The sequence below is a fragment of the Pelodiscus sinensis genome, chromosome 1, assembly GCF_049634645.1.
Source record: "Pelodiscus sinensis isolate JC-2024 chromosome 1, ASM4963464v1, whole genome shotgun sequence".
Lineage (NCBI taxonomy): Eukaryota > Metazoa > Chordata > Testudines > Trionychidae > Pelodiscus > Pelodiscus sinensis.
In genome coordinates this window covers 49,588,982-49,607,463 of record NC_134711.1, presented here as the reverse complement: position 1 = coordinate 49,607,463, position 18,482 = coordinate 49,588,982, and the positions used below count along the sequence as shown (strand labels likewise).

At 44.8% G+C, this 18,482-nt stretch overlaps 1 protein-coding gene across 15 annotated transcripts in view; it reads right to left on the bottom strand.

Annotated features, from left to right (window-relative positions):
* The window catches only part of IMMP2L (inner mitochondrial membrane peptidase subunit 2), a 771,740-nt gene that overhangs the window by 739,053 nt on the left and 14,205 nt on the right, over positions 1 to 18,482 (bottom strand). For 3 of the 15 annotated variants that reach the window (XM_075929730.1, XM_075929739.1, XM_075929749.1), the window contains exon 2: positions 2,867 to 3,004. In XM_075929730.1, coding sequence (XP_075785845.1) covers positions 2,867 to 3,001 — 135 coding nt within the window. In that variant the 5' untranslated portion in view covers positions 3,002 to 3,004. Of the gene's footprint in view, positions 1 to 2,866; positions 3,005 to 9,914; positions 9,974 to 10,124; positions 11,757 to 18,482 lie in introns of those variants that run through there. The other 12 variants (XR_012904088.1, XM_075929801.1, XR_012904089.1 and 9 more) reach the window with 11 other exon arrangements.

Below are 18,482 nucleotides of genomic sequence, written 5' to 3'. Positions count from 1 at the left end.
TTTTCCTTGACCCTGGACCTGTTAGCTACAGTTTGTTAGGTGTCAAGCAAAACAATTTATGTTAGTTTTTTTACTATGGATTCTTGTTACTCAAGGCCATGAGTCGAACTTTGGCTACAAACTATAATCATGCTTAATGTATGCTTATGAATATACATGTAGTCTATGGAATGAGTGTGAAGGAGGAATACCCAATCAAAGGCAGTTTAGGATCTGTAACCTTTCAAGGCAAACAAAGATCCTGTAAAGTGTATAAATCAACTGATGAGCGGCCAGGAAAAGCTCCCCCCCATCCACCCTTGGACAAGGTGTAACAGCACAACAGAAACCTGGGACTGGGCCAGAGAAAGTAAAGTCTCCTGCAGATCTGAAGGGTTCTCCCAAGGAAACTCATGACCAAGTGTCCAGGAAGCTGAAACCTGGCCAGCACTCCAGACACCAGCGAAATAGAAAGTAATCTACAACACACTTGAAGCTTGCCTCCAAACTGCCAGCATGAAAGGGGGGGAGGTGGACAGGGGTGTCTGTGTGACCTTTGTTTTCTACCAGCCCTGTGCTTTTGGGAGCCAGGGAGTGACATTCATGGAAAACCATCCCCCTCCCTCAGGCCTCTGCTAGAATCAAAAAGACAAGGCAATGAAAAAACGGGAGAAAACATACCTAAACTGCTTCAGACAAGGGTGATACAATTAAGGAAACACTCCAGCCTCATTTGCATTAAAGATGGATCAGAGGGACATCTCATTAGCATACAGAATGGAGAGCAGCTCTTCCAAGGCAGGAACCGCAGTGCACTATGGGACACCGAAAGCAGAGAAGCACTGCCTGATGGGAAATCCCTGCTCCAGATGCTAATGAACCCAGGCCTGTTCACACCCAAATTAGTCGTTATCAGACCAATTCTAGTAACGATCCTATGACATGCAAAATACTGAAATTGCCTAGTTGCATTGTGAGCTCGTTCAAGGAACATCACCCATAACCAGGGGTGATCAGTCTCTATTGTCTCTTCTCTTTGAACTATCCCTATAAAAACACCTATCATTGCCCCAAGAAAAACTGTTCTGATACCTGGATTTAAACTGCATCAGTTCCATTGAGACTTTTTCATCTCCTGTCTGATCGTGCTGGGGGCTCTGTTCTGCTTGTCTCCTGCCCTCTGGACCCCCACCTACCATCACCACCTGGGAACCCCGATCAGTGCCAGATCCATGGAGTGGTGAGGTCTGTCTCGGTCTCTCTCTCTCTCTCCCCGCCCCCCCATCCACTATCTCTCTAAGCAAAGCCTCCTGGCCCCGCCCTATGTAAACTGTTATATTGTTACCTAACATTTGTAATCACTTTCAATTTAGATTTAATATTGTAACTTTTTGATATCTATTCACTACTCAGAAATAAATATCTTTCATTGTTAAGCTGGTTGCTTCTCTCTCTCTCTTCCTCTTTTGCTCACTCTTCTTTAAGGGGTGTTGTTTTGGCTTCCCCATTCGCTCTGCAACCACGTTTCTTGTACCCAAGCTAAAGATCCCTGTAGTGCCCAAAATCCCGTGGGGTTTGCTCATTGTGTGGTTTACCAGTGAAGGACTGCGGCGTGAAAGTGAGGATAGAGGGTGCTGAACCCTGGGGGCATATGAGGATGGCAGCTTAAAGTGCTGTTTAATCCAGCCCACTAAGTCCAAAGGCACATGAGGGTGCAGTGTGGCATTGCTGTTAAACCCAGCCAGCTGAGTCCAGGGACATATGAGGGGGTCAGCTTGTGAGTGCTGATTACCCAGTCCTCTCAGATGTGCTCTGGTAGTGGGTGTGAGTGTCTGTGTGTGTTACTAAGGTGGGAAGAATCCCATCCTGAGGAACCTAGTTCCTGCAGAAGAGCTCCAGTGGGAGGGGGAAATTGGCAGCAGGAAGAATTCAGCTCCAAATGAGAGCACAAGTAAGCACAAGCAGCACACCGATAGAATGGTTAACCTTTCCCCAGTGCCATAAAAGTAACCCTGATAAATGAGCATACCCCAGAGTACTGGACAAATCTGGTAACACCTTACTCTTAAGAATCCGTACTAATAAACAATCCCAAAAGCAGTACTGCTCCAGCCCACCTTTGTTTGTTCCTCAGCAGATCTGAGGAAGTGCAACAGCTAATGTCAGGTGTTTTAGAGAGAATGAACAAAACAGCCAATCATCACCCATCGCTTGTTGTCCATTCCCAGCTTCTGGTGTTTAGAGGCTAGGGACACCCAGGGCATAGTGTTGCATTGCTGACTATGCTGGCAATGCTGACCAGTGATAGGCCTATTCTCCATGAATTTATCTAATTCTCTTTTTTAAATCCCATTTATAATTTTGGCCTGATCTGCTGGCAATGAGTTCCATAGTTTCTTTATTGTGATGTTACCTGTTCATGAGTGACGAGTAATACTTGTTTGATAATAGTACTAACTCTTCAAATTCAAGTGTTCAATGTTTTAAATAGAATATTACAAAAATAAACTCACCCTTCTCCACAGACCGCATATTCCACACCGAAATTTTTACTATAACAACATGACCATGTCTGAATTTGTCAAAAATTGAACAAGGTCTATTGTTGAAAGAATACCTTTTTGTGTTCCTTGGCATTATAATATTTTGAGAAGTTTTACTCCGAAGAGCCTTTGCTTGCCATGCTATAGAATATTCACATAACATATCAGAAAGCAGACAACTCCACAAAATAAGGCCCTGGCCATATATTTAATTTTATTACACAATTTCAAGGGGTAAAAGAAAAATCCTCCCTTTAAAACTGGCTTATCAGTTATTTAAAATGGAGACACAAGCCTTGCTAATCACACAGATTTAATTAAACAGTAAATAAAAGTTTTGTTACCTGCATTGATGCTCCTTCCACTCTTGCTACACAGGCCACTCTGTCTAGAAAAGTCACTGTCACGGGAACAGCAACAAAGAAGCCTTTAAAAAAGGCTTTAAGATATCTCTTCCCCAAGCCTTGAGCCTGTGCCATAATCTGAAATGATGAAGAAAGAAAATAGAAACACTGTAAAAACAAGTCTTAAACAATAGCAAAGTTGGTCTTTATAATCAAGCAATGAACACTCACTAATAAATTAACGACAACCTGTCAATGCTCATCAGCATCTGCTATGAAAAGACGAATGCATATAACAGAAAGAAAAGTTAGAAACCTGTAATGATTATAACAGACGTTATATATTTGCTGGTATAGACAAACGAAGTTTGATCTTCGGCATTTTCGCATTTACCTTTTATCTAACTTAACTATTTTATGTGGCCTTTACTATTAGAAGCAAGTTTGATATAATGAGTAATAGTTAAGCCATTTGTTTAATGGAACTTTAACAGTGACATAGCTAGATAAAACCCAGCTATATATACCTGTAGCAAAAAGCTTATCAACTATAAGGAAACAATACACTGGAACATAATGAATCAGAGCACAATGTGAGTATTCCCAAATTATTTTCCCTGACATTATGAAATCTATGGCTAAGAAGAGAAACACTTTATCCATATGAAAGATGTCATTCATTTTGTGACACAAGACATATAAAAAGTTCGTCTATCACTCTTTCACTTTCACACAGTAACACATGCACACAAGACTGTGAAGCAAACACCATTGCAATTGTTTCAGACATCAGTCCCAATGCAGCAAGTGTTGACATATAGACTGTTTCAACTCACCACTTCATATCCAAGTCCCTGTCTTGATTGCTGAATTTTTATTCTCTCTCATCCTCATAATTCTATAATCCACCATTCCACACAACACAGATTGGTCAGTGCATCTTCCTTGTCTGGCAGCATAACCAAATCACCTCAGCCTTTCAATCCATACAATAAATACACTTTTCCACCATATTAAATTAAGGCTTCCTGTCTTAAACTTTCAACGCATTTCACAATGCTCCCTCTCCCTACTTATCCCCTATTCTTTTGATGTCCTCCCTGAATCCACCTTCCATTATACTGTCACTGTTTGTCTACTACTTCCACAAACATCTCCATACCTGGTTCTATCCCACTTTTCATGCTTTCCTGGAACTGATCTAAAAAACTACAGCTTTCTCCACTCGCAGAGTCTTTGAAAGCCACATCTACCATTATTAGGATGGCAATATTTCTCAAAGGGAAATAGGACACCCAGTGGTGCTGACCTGAGCCTCCCTCCCTTGTGCAAGCCGGGACTGGCAGCCCAGACCCACCATCCGGAGCATAGCATCACTGCTTGTCCCTTTACGCCCGGGGTTCCCAAACTGGGGGGCGTGCAGAAATTCCAGGGGGGGCATGAGGCGACCCAGCCCCTCGTCAACCTCCCCCACTTCAAGTTTTGCTACTATTTTTGTATTTCGGACACAGTCAGTTCCCTCCCCCCCCCCACTTTGCTCAACAAGTTTTGCTGGGGGTGGGGGGACATGAGGTTCTCTCAAAAAAAATCAAGAAGAGAGTGTCATGATTATAAGGGTTAGCCAGCAGCCTGGGGATTAAGGGGTTAACTACACCTAGCCAGGTGGAGTGACCAGTAGGAATGTAGGTGGGACTTTCAAACTGGGACAAAGGAATTTGGGTTTTTTCTTTTTCTCCTTTTGTCTCTCTGAGGGAGTCCTCTGCAGCTACAGAGAGGGACAAGCATGTCTCTCTCTCTCTCCAAGACACCATTCTTCATTTTCTGTAAGTAGGTAAAGTTTAGGTAGTTTCATTAGGCTTTATTGTTTTAAGGGTTGGGTATGGGATCTGATATCTGGCACTGCTTAAGAGATGTTTGGCTTTTCTTTTTAACTAAGTTCTAGCCCATGGTGTAATTCCTCCATGAGTATATTTTGTTTGCAGTGCCAGTGCAGACCAGGGAGACGGGGAGCAAAGCCGCGGAGCACGCCTGCAGCGGGACAGCCCAAGCACGCCCAGGCTGTCCCGCTGCGGGCGTGCTCCAAAGCTTTGCTCCCATCTCCCTGCAGACCAGGGAGACGAGGAGCAGCTTTTCTTGCCCCAGAGGACGGGGGCGGCGGACCACGGCGCATCTGGGCGTCCCGCCGCTCCTGTCCTCCAGGGCGAGAAAAGCCCCGTTCGTAACTGCGGATCCGACATAAGTCGGATCCGCGTAACTCGGAGACTGCCTGTAGTTACAAGTGGCTGTAAAGAACCATTAGTACAGGGTCCTTCATGGCAGAGGGCTGATGGTGGGGGTGGTGTATATGTGTGTGCAGGACACAGGGCAGGGCATTGCTGATGCGGGGGGTGGTGTGTAGGAGACTGGGTGTGGGAGGAAGTGCAGGAGTGAGGGTTAGGGAGAAGACAGCTGACACTCCTACCTCCCCACCCACTCCCTGAGCTCCCCTTTCTCCCAATCCACTATCCTGAGATCCTCCTTACAAACACCCCTCAACCCTGACTACTGCACTCACCCCACATCTTCAGTCTCCTGTGCTGAGCCCCTAACAAGCCCCCACCTTGACTCTGTGCAAATCTTCCAGTAGAGTATATGTCAGATCTATTATTCCTGCTGACCTACTAAGGCTCACTGTAGATCCATTGGCATTTAGACATTTTGCAAGGAGGCAAAGCTGGCAAAGGGAACAGGAGTCAAAATACAGAATGCAGGGAATAGAGTGAGACTAGGAAATTGGGTTATCAAACTAAGAAAGCAAAGGAACCTAAAAAAACAGAGATAGTCAAGACAAGTTCCTAGTCTTGAATTTAAAGATGTGCTGTTGGAAGTTTGTTACTAACACATTATCACATTTTAAAACTAATGCGGATAAGGTAGTGCAGACTTTAACACATCGTAAATTGGTTGAGCTGAAGACTACACTATACCTAGCATTTACCTTGACCAAGTAACACGTCAAAAATACAGTTTATCCACGAGGGTTTAAAATGGGATACAATTTCATCCCAATTTAGAAAAGCCCATTATCTCTAAACTCAACAGAGTTCCTTGCTCTCCATCATAAAGCAACATTTCCCCACCTCACTTTGCCCTACAAGCCTAGAAGTCCTGCCGGTCACTCTGTTCACGTCCTCCTAAAATGTGCTAAACACCCTGTGACCAAACAACCTTAATGCTACTTGGCAAGAGAGTGCAAAAAGATTACATGAATTTCCTGAGTCTGGTACCTATATTCTAGATCACAAAAAGAATGTCACGTGAGCTCTCAAATGAAAGTTGATGACACACTGGTCATCAATATCACTGAGAAACACATGTACGGATGTCGCATGAGGAGTTATCCATTTACACCGAATATATGTTCTTAAAGTCTGTGTCTGAGCGATTGATCACCAATAAAGGTGAAACACAGATTTTCTGTCAGTCATGAGATATTTATCTATGTATCTGGTTGTGTACCTTAAGTCATCTTGTTCAAAATTAATCTCCTACCATTTATCTGAATTGAACACAGACAAAAGGACTCTAAGAATGTCAGAAAGAAACTAACAGGAAAAGAGAACCTTATATTGAGGTGTGTGGCAAAGGTTCGTTCTTCTATATTTGGAAGACAAAGATGACATAGTAGTATCCCTCACCTCAGAAGTAGATGGACAGCCAATTTACTTCATGAAAGTAGCTTGACAACCAGATGTAACTGGAATACTCCTAGGAGAATTCTGCACCAAAAAATTAAAAGTTCTGCACACCATATTTTGAAATTCTGCATGTTTTATTGTTCAATAACACAATAGAATTACATCAGTTTCAATTATTTTGGTAATTTATTTCAAAACAACTAAGAGTAAGTATTTCAATAACAATACAGATAACAAAAAAGAATCCCCTATCATCAGAGAGTTAAAGAAAATCCTCCAACAACCCACTTCCTGGTTCTCTGCAATACTTTTGTACAGCACCTCAATCTGTGTGTCATATATGGCAGCTAGGCACATCTTGGAGGAAAACTGTGCCCCTCCAGTTTCAAATACCCATACCCTCACCCCCCAGAGCACAACTACAGGGCTAGACTCCCAGCAACCACGCACCACAACAGCTCAGATTATCTCTCTCTCACACACACTCACACTCACCTCTCAGAATCAACCCCCACAGCTCAGAATTCCTATGCATCAGAGCCCAGCAGCTGGGTGTCTCACAACCCAGTCCAAGTACCTGCACCCCCAACCCTCAGAGCTCATGGACCCATAGAGAGAAAAAGCCTAACACTGGGTCCTGGTCGTGCATGGAGTTTGATGCATGCTTCTGTCTTCCTTCAGGATGTACTGGAAACCACAACTGCCCAGAACCCTCTAACTCAGGGCTACTCAACACGTGGCCTGCGGGTGGGAGCCAAAACAAAGAAGTAGTCAATATAATGGTCTTCTGTTGATATGCATTTTAGTAGTTAAATTCCTGGACTGTAATTGCTCATTAAAAGTGCTGTCATATGGGTGGAAAAGAGGGTAAATATTGCATTTTATTAATATCAGCAGAACAGACTGTGTGTTGTGTACTCTTGCCTTAAACTTTGCATTCATGCCTGTCAGTGTGAAAAGCTATTTGCATATATATGGAACCACACTTAAGTCGCGGCCCTCGGCATGTGCTGTGAGCATCACTGTGACCCCCTGGACTTCCAAAGTTGAATAGCCCTGCTCCAGCTCATCCTCCCACAACCCTTTGACAGTGTCCTGTATTTGTGTGCAGCACCTATTCGGGGGGGGAGGGGGATAGAATTTTATGTAAAACATTAATTCTGTACAAATTCTGCATTGCACAGTAGCTCAGAATTCTCCCAGGAATAATGATCGAGAGACTTTTGGTGAGAAACTCCTTTGACAGGAGGTAAACCTGTTAGTCAAGTTTAGTCTCTAAACAACACACTGTGATTTTGCTTTATATTTATATGGAGGTTATTTAGCTGTAACTAGATTTTTCAATATGCTTGGTAACTTTATTCCATGCAGGAGCACTATGCCCTGAAACCTCAAATTTTCTTGCAAGCCACAGTTATTGCTCCACATATGCGCCATGACTCTCCTCATGCTCCAAAGGAAGGATAAAAAGGTCAGTGAAGGAAGAGGATTGCAGCCATTCTCTCTGAGGGTCAAGAATGTGGGTGATCTAGATTAATCGGAGTGTGCTACCTTTCTGAACCTCAAGTTTTCCTTTATCAGGTGCTGATTTTCATCTGATAGTTTCATGCTATCAGCCTGAAGTCTTTTGCACTCTTCCATTAGTTTCCTTGTTTCAGTATCATTAAGAGAGACACCCTATGTGGTTTTGGCAACAGTCTACCCTGTTTAGATGTATTCAGGACTGGGAAAGATTTATTTGATTGCAAGTCTTCGGTTTATCATTTTCATTGGGCATTTCAAAACACACATCTCAGTTTATAATCCATTAGTTCAGTTGGTTTTGCCTCTTTCCACACTGCCTCCATGTCTGAAGTGTTTGGTGGTGCAAAGATTATCTGTAATAGGGGTGGCCAACCCGCAGCTCTTAAGCCACATGCAGCTCTTTGATCAAAGAAATGCGGCTCTTGCTAGTTCTGAGCCATGCGCCCGGACTGCTCATGACTACTCTGCACAAAGACCCCAGCACCTGGAGGTAAAAGTGCATGGCTGCAGCAGCGGGTAAGAGCGAGGGACTGGAGTGCCTGGCTTTGGCGGAGAAGTGGGCGCATTGGTTGAGAGCAGGGGGCTGGGTGCCTGGTTCTGGGGGAGAGAAAGCGGATTGGATTACAGAATGGTGCTGGGGGGGCTGGCTCTGGGAGAGGGGTGGGTGCATTGGGTTGGAGCAGGGAGGCTGGGGGTGCCTGGGTCTGGGTGAGGAGGAAGGCACTGGGTTAGAGCAGGGGGGTTGAGAGTGCCTGGCTCTGGGGGAGAGGTGGATGCATTAGATTAGAGCAGGGGACTGGTATACCTGGCTCTGGGAGAAGAGAGGGGGATTGGATAAGAGAGGTGTGCTGGGGGTGCCTGGCTCTGGGGGAGAGTAGGTAGGGGGGGCTGTCTCTGGGGGAGGAGTTTTGGATTAGAGCAGGGAGTTCCTGGCTCTGGGGGGAGGAGGACTGGATTAGAGCTGGGAGGCTGGAGGTGCCTAGCTCTGGGGGAGGGGTGGGTGCATTGGGTTAGGAGCGGTGGAAGGGGGGGACTGAAGCACCTTAAACTCAAAGTCTTCATGGATGCAGAATAAGGCAGCCGAACACAGATGTCATATTTAACTTTCCAGACAAAAAAGAATCAGCGTGTACCTGGTTTACACTATGTTTCTTTAAAGAAAATTCAAAGGCTATTGTTTGCCAGGCTAAAGCAATTATTCTGAGATATGAGTCACTCCCTTATGACAGGTTCAAAAACATTATTTGCAGCCTGGGACAGACCTGATTTTTAGAACTATAAAAAGCCATACTCTGCATAAATTAAAAAAAAAAGGAAACCATACCAGAGATCAACAAGCTGGAGTGAAACAGGCCCTTCAAATTGTGCTAATTTACTTCTCAGGTCAGTTTAATTTTAAAAAACTCAGGGGACACAATAGGGCAGTCGTGTTAAATACGTGGTGGAGATGCTTGTGTTTAGTGAGAGCTATTACTGTATTTTCAAAGGGATTTTATGATTTGTAGGGACAACGTCTGCGAAGGGACCTTTGAAGTTGAGCTCGGTGGGCGGATCGAGCCCCGGGATCCGCGCCTGTTTAGCCAGAGTCCCAGCACGGCCACCTCGCCCGCTCACCGGCTGGGGAAGGGGCCGGTGAGAGGCACCACCTCGCTCGCCCGACCGACCGCTGGCGGCTGCGGGGGAAGGGGCCGGCCAGGGGCGCGATCTCACTCGCTCGCTGGCGGCCGCGGGGCTCACGCCGGGGAGGGGAGGACGGCGCTGAGGTCCGGACCGAGCGGCCGCCGCCCCATTCCCCCCTCGCCGCGCGCCTCCCCCCGTTTCCTGTAAAAATTAACTCAACCACTCACGGCGGCCACGCGCACTGCGATCAAACGCCAACCACCCCTGTCCTCACCCCCCCCCCCCCGGCACGAGGGCGGTAACGGAACCCAAGTGACGCATGCGCGCGTCCTCCTTTTCCTCCCTCCCTCCTCAGTGCGCAGCGGTGACTGTGCAATGCCTACTCGTAGTATAGATCGAAGTGCATGGAATCCTCAGCCTCACAGCGCGAGACTTACCTGGGACACCACTTACACTGCTTTGCAACTGCCTACTCACTTCGCCCCCATGCGGCTCAGGGGCAGCGGGCACCTTGTTGCTGGGTGGAGTTAACCCTTGTTTTTGACTGGCTCCCAGCTCAGCCAATCACAAAGCCTGAACACGGATTGGCGGAGGCTCAGCACGTGTGCCGGTTTCCCTAGTTTTCTAAGCCTGTAGTGCTGGCATTCTGAGCCATGCAAATGGGAGTTTATAGTTGAAGGCTATGTACAAAACAGAGTGTAGCACGAATACACTGACGTTACATTAGTCATCTAATTCATTTTGTGCAAAATCTGGGAGCCCCACAAGATCCCTCTCCACAACATTTATGCTGACTCTACATGGTGATTTTTCTGGGACTGTCCCGATTTCAAGGACTCTGTCCCAGTGAGCCAGTGACCCATCAAGTAGTGAAATGTCTTGGAAATCTCAGCTAGACATTTTACTATTGATGGGGACTTGGAAGAAACTGAGTCCATTGCTCCCAGTGCAGCAGCAGCAGGTTCTCCCTCCCCCCCTGCAGAGCATGTAGGCAGCTTCCATTGAGCTTTGCTGGCTGGGGCGGACTTCTGGTGGCACGCAGCTCTGGCCGCTTAATGCTTGCAAATGAATAGAACCATCCACTGCCTCACCACTGTGCACCGCAAGGACCCCTCCTTACCCAATGGGACTGCCTCTGTTGCTCAGTATCCAGTCTGGCCATGCAGCCTTCTCCTCCTCCACATGTGCAGGCAGCAGCTTGTTAGAGCGGCTGCTGTTGCCAGGAGGCCGAGGGGTGGCTAGGTCCGAGGCACCAAGTACCTCAGAACCCAGACCTCAGAGTTTTTTTAATTGCCACCTGTGCCCCGCCTGAGGCCACACAGGACTTGGCTGCGGCGCTGCCACCTGCACGCTGCTGCTTGCTCTCTCTCCTGTGTCCTCCCCAACCCAGCAGCACGATCAGGGGGGTTTCACACACAAACGGGAAGCCTGACCTGAGGCTGCAGCCCCATAGCTGAACTGGGATCCGCACTGCATGGGGAGGGGATTGAGCACCCTCTCCCTTCCCCCCTGCTGCGGGAACAACAAAGTGCTACCTGGAGGCTTTCCCTGCTGCAATAGAGTGCCTAGCCAGGTAAGCCTCTATGAGAGGTAGCAAGCAAGGGGAAAATAGCTGACGACGGGGGAGGGAGTGGAATGAGCCAACTTAAAAGCAGGTTCCCCAGTGCTGTCTCCACAGTACTGCCTGCCCCTGCTCCCGTTGCCTCTATCAGAAGCAGTGGGGGGGGAGGGGCGCGGAGGGAGGGAGGGAAGGCTATTCGTGGCAGGCCAAGGCTCACCGTGACCAGAGGCTGCTTAGGCAGCAGCCCCTGTTCATGGTGGCCTGGGCTGTCTTGCGACTCTTACTACATTTAAAAATGCAGAGCCATAGCACAGGTGACTCCCAGAGCCTGCACGAGCCAGGACTGCTGAGTCAGAGCTAGAGCCGGCTCCTGAACCTACCCTACTATGGCTCTGCAAAGCAGCACTTATTGACTAATCATGTAGTTGATACAAATTGTAACTACACAATTAGCCTGATAACCGCAATTTAACATCCTTACCGTGAACCTCATTCTCCTCTGTACCATCCCCTCCCCCTGTGGAGCTGGGATGCCAGAGGAGTGATGTGTTTCAGTTGTGGGGGGGGGGGGGAAGCCTCATGTCAGAAAGGGTTGGGGGAGGGTTGAAAGTTTTTTTGCTTCTCACTTGTGTGGTCCCCAGCTTATGTTTTTCTGTGGGGCAGTGGCCCACCCCTGCCATGAGTAAAGAAACCAATAAAACCTTTTGTGTCGGTCATGAATAAATATTTTACTTTATTTAAAATGAAGTTTGATAAACTAACACAAGAAAGTTAACAATCTGTTTAATCATTTAAAATAAACCATTATCCTTAGCTTCAGCACTAGCAAAATGGCTCAAGCATAATTCTGTAATTAACAGTGAGTTTCCATTAGCAACTGGTGGTCCACGGAAAGGTTTACATTGAGCTAGGTGGTTCACAGGCCAAAAAGTTTGAGAACCACTGAAATAGAGGCACCCCCAGCCTTTCCCCCTGATTTAATGCAATGCAAGTTAGATTAATGCATATTAATCCATGTAGTATAGTTGCATGGGAGGGTCCTTTGGGGGCCAAACCCATCTCTATTGGCAGAGGACAGTGGGAGGAGTTCTTGGAGGGGTCACACAACACCCTTTACTTCCAATTATATGTCCAGAGTTGGCACTAGGGCTGATTGTACTTAAAGACAGGCCCAGAAGAGAAAAACAGAATTCCAGTTGTCATCACCTACAGTCCACAACTTAAACTCCTCCAATGCATTATCAACAATCTACAACCTATCCTGGAAAATGACCCCTCACTCTCACAGGCCTTGGGGAAAAGGCCATTCTTGCCTACAGACAACCAAACCTAACGTCAAACAAATTCTTTCCAGTAAGCACACAACACATCTCCCTCGAAATCATCCAGGAACCCACCCCTTCAATGAGCCTCGGGGCCAACTTTGCCCACACATCTACACTAGCGATTTCATCACTGGACCCAACCACATCAGCCACCAAATTAGAGGCTCATTTAACTCAGACTCAGACTTTAAGGTCAGAAGGGACCATTATGATCATCTAGTCTGACCCCCTGCACAGTGCAGGCCACAAAATCTCACCCACCCCTCCTAGAATAATCCTCTCACCTATATCTCAGATATTGAAGCCTTCAAATACTTTGAAGGCCCCAAGATGCAGAGAATCCTCTAGCTGTGATCTGTACCCCATGCTACAGAGGGAGGCGAAAAACCTCCAGGGCCTCTGCCAATCTACCCTGGAGGAAAATTCCTTCCCGACCCCAAATATGGTGATCAGCTAAACCCTGAGCATGTGGGCAAGACTCACCAGCCAGACACCCAGAAAGTTCTCTAGTAATTCCTATCATCCCTCCATTGACCTATTTCCCACTGATAATGAATGGTCAATTAGTTACCAAGATCATGTTATCTCATCAAACCATCCCCTTCATAAACCCATTTAGCTTAATCTTGAAGCCAGATAGATCTTTTGCCCCCACTACTTCCCTTGGAAGGCTGTTCCAGAACCTCACTGCTCTAATGGTTAGAAACCTTCGTCTAATCTCAAGTCTAAACTTCCTACTAGCCAGCTTATATCCATTTGTTCTTGTGTCCACATTGGTATTAAACTTAAATAATTCCTCTCCCTCCCTGGTATTTATCCCTCTAATATATTTAAAAAGTGCAATCATGTCCCCCCTCAGCCTTCTTTTGGTTAAAGTAAACAAGCCAAGCTCCTTGAGTCTCCTTTCATAAGACAGGTTTTCCATTCCTCGGATCATCCTAGTGGCCCTTCTTTGTACCTGTTCCAGTTTGAATTCATCCTTCTTAAACATGGGAGACCAGAACTGCACACAGTATTCCAAATGGAGTCTCACCAATGCCTTGTATAATGGCACTAACACCTCCTTATCCCTACTGGAAATACCTCGCCCAATACATCCCAAGATCGTATTAGCCTTTTTCATGGCCATATCACAATGGCGGCTCATAGTCACTCTATAATCAACCAGGACTCCGAGGTCCTTCTCCTCCTCTGTTACTTCCAACTGATATGTCCCCAGCTTATAACTAAAATTCTTGTTAATTCCTAAATGCATAACCTTACACTTCTCACTATTAAATTTCATCCTATTGCTATCACTCCAATTTACAAGATCATCCAGATCTTCCTGTATGATATCCCGACTCTTTTCTGAATTGGCAATACCTCCCAACTTTGTGTCATCCGCAAATTTTATTAGAACACTTCCACTTTTGGTGCCAAGATCAGCAATAAGAAGATTAATAAAATTGGCCCCAAAACTGATCCCTGGGGAACTCCGCTAGTAACCTTCCTCCAACCTGACAGTTCACCTTTCAATATGACCCGCTGTAGTCTCCCCTTTAACCAGTTGCTTATCCACCTCTCAACTTTCATATTAATCCCTATCATTTCCAATTTAACCAATAATTCCCCATGTGGTACTGTATCAAATGCCTTACTAAAGTCGAGGTAGATTAGATCCACTGCATTTCCTTTATCTAAAAAATCTGTTACTTTCTCAAAAAAGGAGATCAGGTTGGTTTGGCACGATCTACCTTTTGTAAAACCATGTTGTAATTTGTCCCAATTGCCATTAGCCTCAATGTCTCTAACTACTTTCTCCTTCAAAAATTTTTCCAGGATCTTACATACTACAGATGTCAAACTAGCAAACCTATAGTTACCCAGGTCGCTTTTTTTCACCCCCCTTTCTTAAAAATCAGAACTATATTAGCAATTCTCCAGTCAAATGGTACAACCCCCGAGTTTAGAGATTTATTAAAAATATTTGCTAATGGACTTGCAAGTTCATGTGCCAGTTCCTTTAATATTCTTGGATGAAGATTATCTGGGCCCCCCGATTTACTCCCATTAAGCTGTTCAAGTTTGACTTTTACCTTGGATATGGTAATATCTACCTCCATATCCTTAGTCCCATTTGTTAAGTTACCATTATCCCTAAGCTCTTCATTAGCCTCATTAAAGACTGAAGCAAAGTATTTGTTCAAATATTGGGCCATTCCTAGATTATCCTTAACCTCCACTCCATCCTTAGTAATCAGCAGTCCTACTGCTTTTTTTGTTTTTTTCCCTATTTATATGGCTATAAAACCTTTTACCATTGGTTTTAATTCCATTTGCAAGATCCAACTCTACCTGACTTTTAGCCTCTCTCACTTTGTCCCTACATGCTCTAACCTCAATAAGGTAGCTTTCTTTACTGATCCCTCCCATTTTCCACTCCTTGTATGCTTTCTGCTTTTTCTTGATCACCTCTCTGAGATGCTTGCTCATCCAGCTTGGTCTAACACACCTGCCTATAAATTTTTTCCTTTTTCTAGGGACACAGGCTTCTGACAGCTTCTGCAACTTTAACTTAAAATAATTCCAGGCCTCCTCCACTTTAAGGTCCATAATTTCTTTAGTCCAATCAACTTCCCTAACTAATTTCCTTAATTTATTAAAGTTAGCCCTTTTGAAATCAAAAACCCTAGTCTCAGATTTATTTTTGTTTATCCTTCCATTTAATTTGAACTGAATTAGCTCATGATCACTCGAGCCAAGGTTGTCTCCTACAACCATTTCACCTATGAGGTCCTCGCTACTCACCAAAACCAAATCTAAAATAGCATCCCCCCTTGTTGGTTCAGCAACTACTTGATGAAGGAATTCATCAGCTATCACATCTAGGAAAATCTGAGCCCTATTATTATTACTAGCACTTGTTCTCCAGTCTATATCTGGAAAGTTGAAATCTCCCATGATTATGCAGTTGCCATGAGTATTTACTTCATTAAAAACATTAAAGAGGTCTCTATCCATATCCAAATTGGATCCTGGTGGTCTGTAACACACCCCAAGCACTATCCCAGGGGAGGATCTGATAGTTTTCTTCCCCAATGTGATTTTTGCCCAAACAGACTCTGTCTTCTCCATTCTATCACTTTTTATTTCTTTATAATCTACCTCATCTTTGATATACAATGCGACTCCACCACCTTTACCCTTATTTCTGTCTTTCCTAAACAGCACATACCCTTCAATACCTGTACTCCAGTCATGCCTAATATTCCACCATGTTTGTTATTCCTATAATATCTGGTTTCACTTCCTGGACCAATAGCTCTAGTTCCTCCTTTTTGTTATCTAGGCTCCTCGCATTGGTGCACAAACATCTTAATTTTTGCTGTTTGGCCTCATTCACATTCTTTACCCAATTTGGCACGAACATTATACCTCCAATATGACCTATTAGACTAGTATCCACCCCACCCTTCCTCATGTTCATTCTCCTACCCCCAGCTATATCCTTTCTTACTTCGTTTTCCTCCCTCTCAGTGTTAAAATCTGCACATCCATTAACGTGCACATCCATTAACGTGATCTATGCCAACAATGCCCCACTGCCATGTATATTGGCCAAACTGGACTTTCTCTACAGGAAAGAATTAATGGACACAAATCAGATATCCAAAAAAGCAGTATACAAAAACCTGTTGGAGAACACTTTAATCTGCCTGGACATTCATTAATGGATCTCCATGTCACCATTTTGTTTCAGGCCAATTCCACAAGCCAAATACATAGAGAAAGGTTGAAACTTAACTTAATACACAAGTTTAATTCTTATTCGAATTGTATGAACAGGGACATCACCTGGCTTGCACACTACCTTTCACATCTTAATGACGTAACCAACCAATGGAGATGCTAATTGTTTTTATCAGCCTCTATTAACTATCTGAACCATCTACTTACTGACTCTTTCTTCTTCCCCTCCTTTTTCTCCCTTCCCTCCCCCATTTCCCTCATTTATTTTTGGACCTGGACTTCTAATACTCCTGTCATCTGAAGAAGTGGGTTGTGCCCACGAAAGCTCATGATACCATCTACATCAGGGCTACTCAATTTTGGAAGCCCTGGGGGCCACAATGAGACTCACAGCACATGCCAAGGGACACAACTTAAGGGTGGTTGCATGTACATGCATATATACTGTATATGCAAATAGCATCTTTCACACTGACAGGCATGAATACAAAGATTAAGGCAAGACTCCACAATACAATATACAGGCCCCATTCAAGTCAGTTCTGCTGATATTAATAAAATACAGTATTTACCGTATTTCCACCCATATGACAGCACTTTTAATGAGCAATGACAGTCCAGGAATTTAACTGCTAAAACACATATCAACAGAAGACCATTATATTGATTCGCCGTTGTGGAGTGTGTTCCCAGTGGAGGCCATGTTCAAAGGATGCCACCTGCGGACCATGTGTTGAGCCCCGCGTAAACGCAAATTGCACAGTGGGCTGCAAACAGGCCAAGGGCCTCATGCGGCCCATGGGCCACATGTTGAGTAGCCCTGATCTACATATTTTGTTAGTCTAGTACCACCTTAAGGACTATTTGTTGTTTAAGTTTTTCCAGAAAATTGAAGTCCTCCACCTATTGGTCTAGCAAAGTTTAGCTTTTGTAAGCTCCAGGTTAGAATATTTTGGGCTAAGCTGAGATCTCTATTATCAAACTATAGAAAAAAGCATAATTTTAAAGACAGTGTAAAATACAGCTCTGTATACATTAACAAATGCATTCATATACACCACTAAGTTACTTAAGTTTTAGAATAGATTTAGATGAAAAGCAGGGTAAATCCTATTGCATTTGATTTGATTCTTTCCATGTCATCCTTCAAGTTGATTCAACACATACAAAATAGTAGCCATTGGGTAAATAAATGTCGAGTGCCTACTGTAAATACCAGTGGCTGCTATGTTTTTTCCCCTCAGGTAGACCTTGTGAAATGTTACATCTCAATGCATTATCTTTTAAAATATATTTACATTAATATAATGTGTAACAAACCTTTGATTTTTACCCACTCTTTACATGAATCTACTTCTCTTGCCCTCACCTCCAAGCAGACTCCAAAAAATTCAGTACTCGAGTGGTCTTATAATGTTGATTTGTTTATAATGTAACGTAATTGTTGTAAATAGGATGTAGGTAACGTGCACACTAAAAGGAGCAGTTGATGCCATCAGTAAGTAAAAACAAAATGGAGTTTTGGAAAACAAAATGGAGTTTCTGGAAAGTCAGTTAAACTTTTCCCACCTTGAGTGCCTGCACTCAGTACCAAAATTGCACTAGGCACAGAAGATCCTTTGCACCCAGCCCAGAATTGTGCACATCGCCCTACACAAGTTTACAGTTTACCTGCCAAAGGTTCTAAATGGAAAAATAGCCCTGCCCCCAGGTGTGCGTGGTCAGTGTGCAGGTCTGTGTCTGTGAAGGCAGCACAGCGCCACAGAGGGAAAAGGCAGAGGGATCAGTCACAGCTGCGGTGGGTTCCCACACCATGCTGTGGTGAAGGCTCCGCACTGGTGATCTGGGATACACCAAGCAGAGGTGTTTGATCTCTACCTGCCTCGGACCATCACATTGTCACCATCCCTGAAACACCCCGTTGTGGTGAAGGCCCAACGAGAATCATCCCAGAACTGCGAGGGATCACTTGCTGCTCCTCCCTAAGGGCTAACCTGAGCCCAAAGGTCGCAAGCAGCAAGTACCACCATTGGCAACACGGAGACTGTTGTAACATACAAATACCTTACCTGTATTGGGGTCTTTGTCTTCCTTCTCTTCTGTTTTGGGGTGGGGGTTGGATTTGTTGGGTTTTTTTTTTTGTTCTTGTTCATGCACTTGTCAAATTAAATTCTACA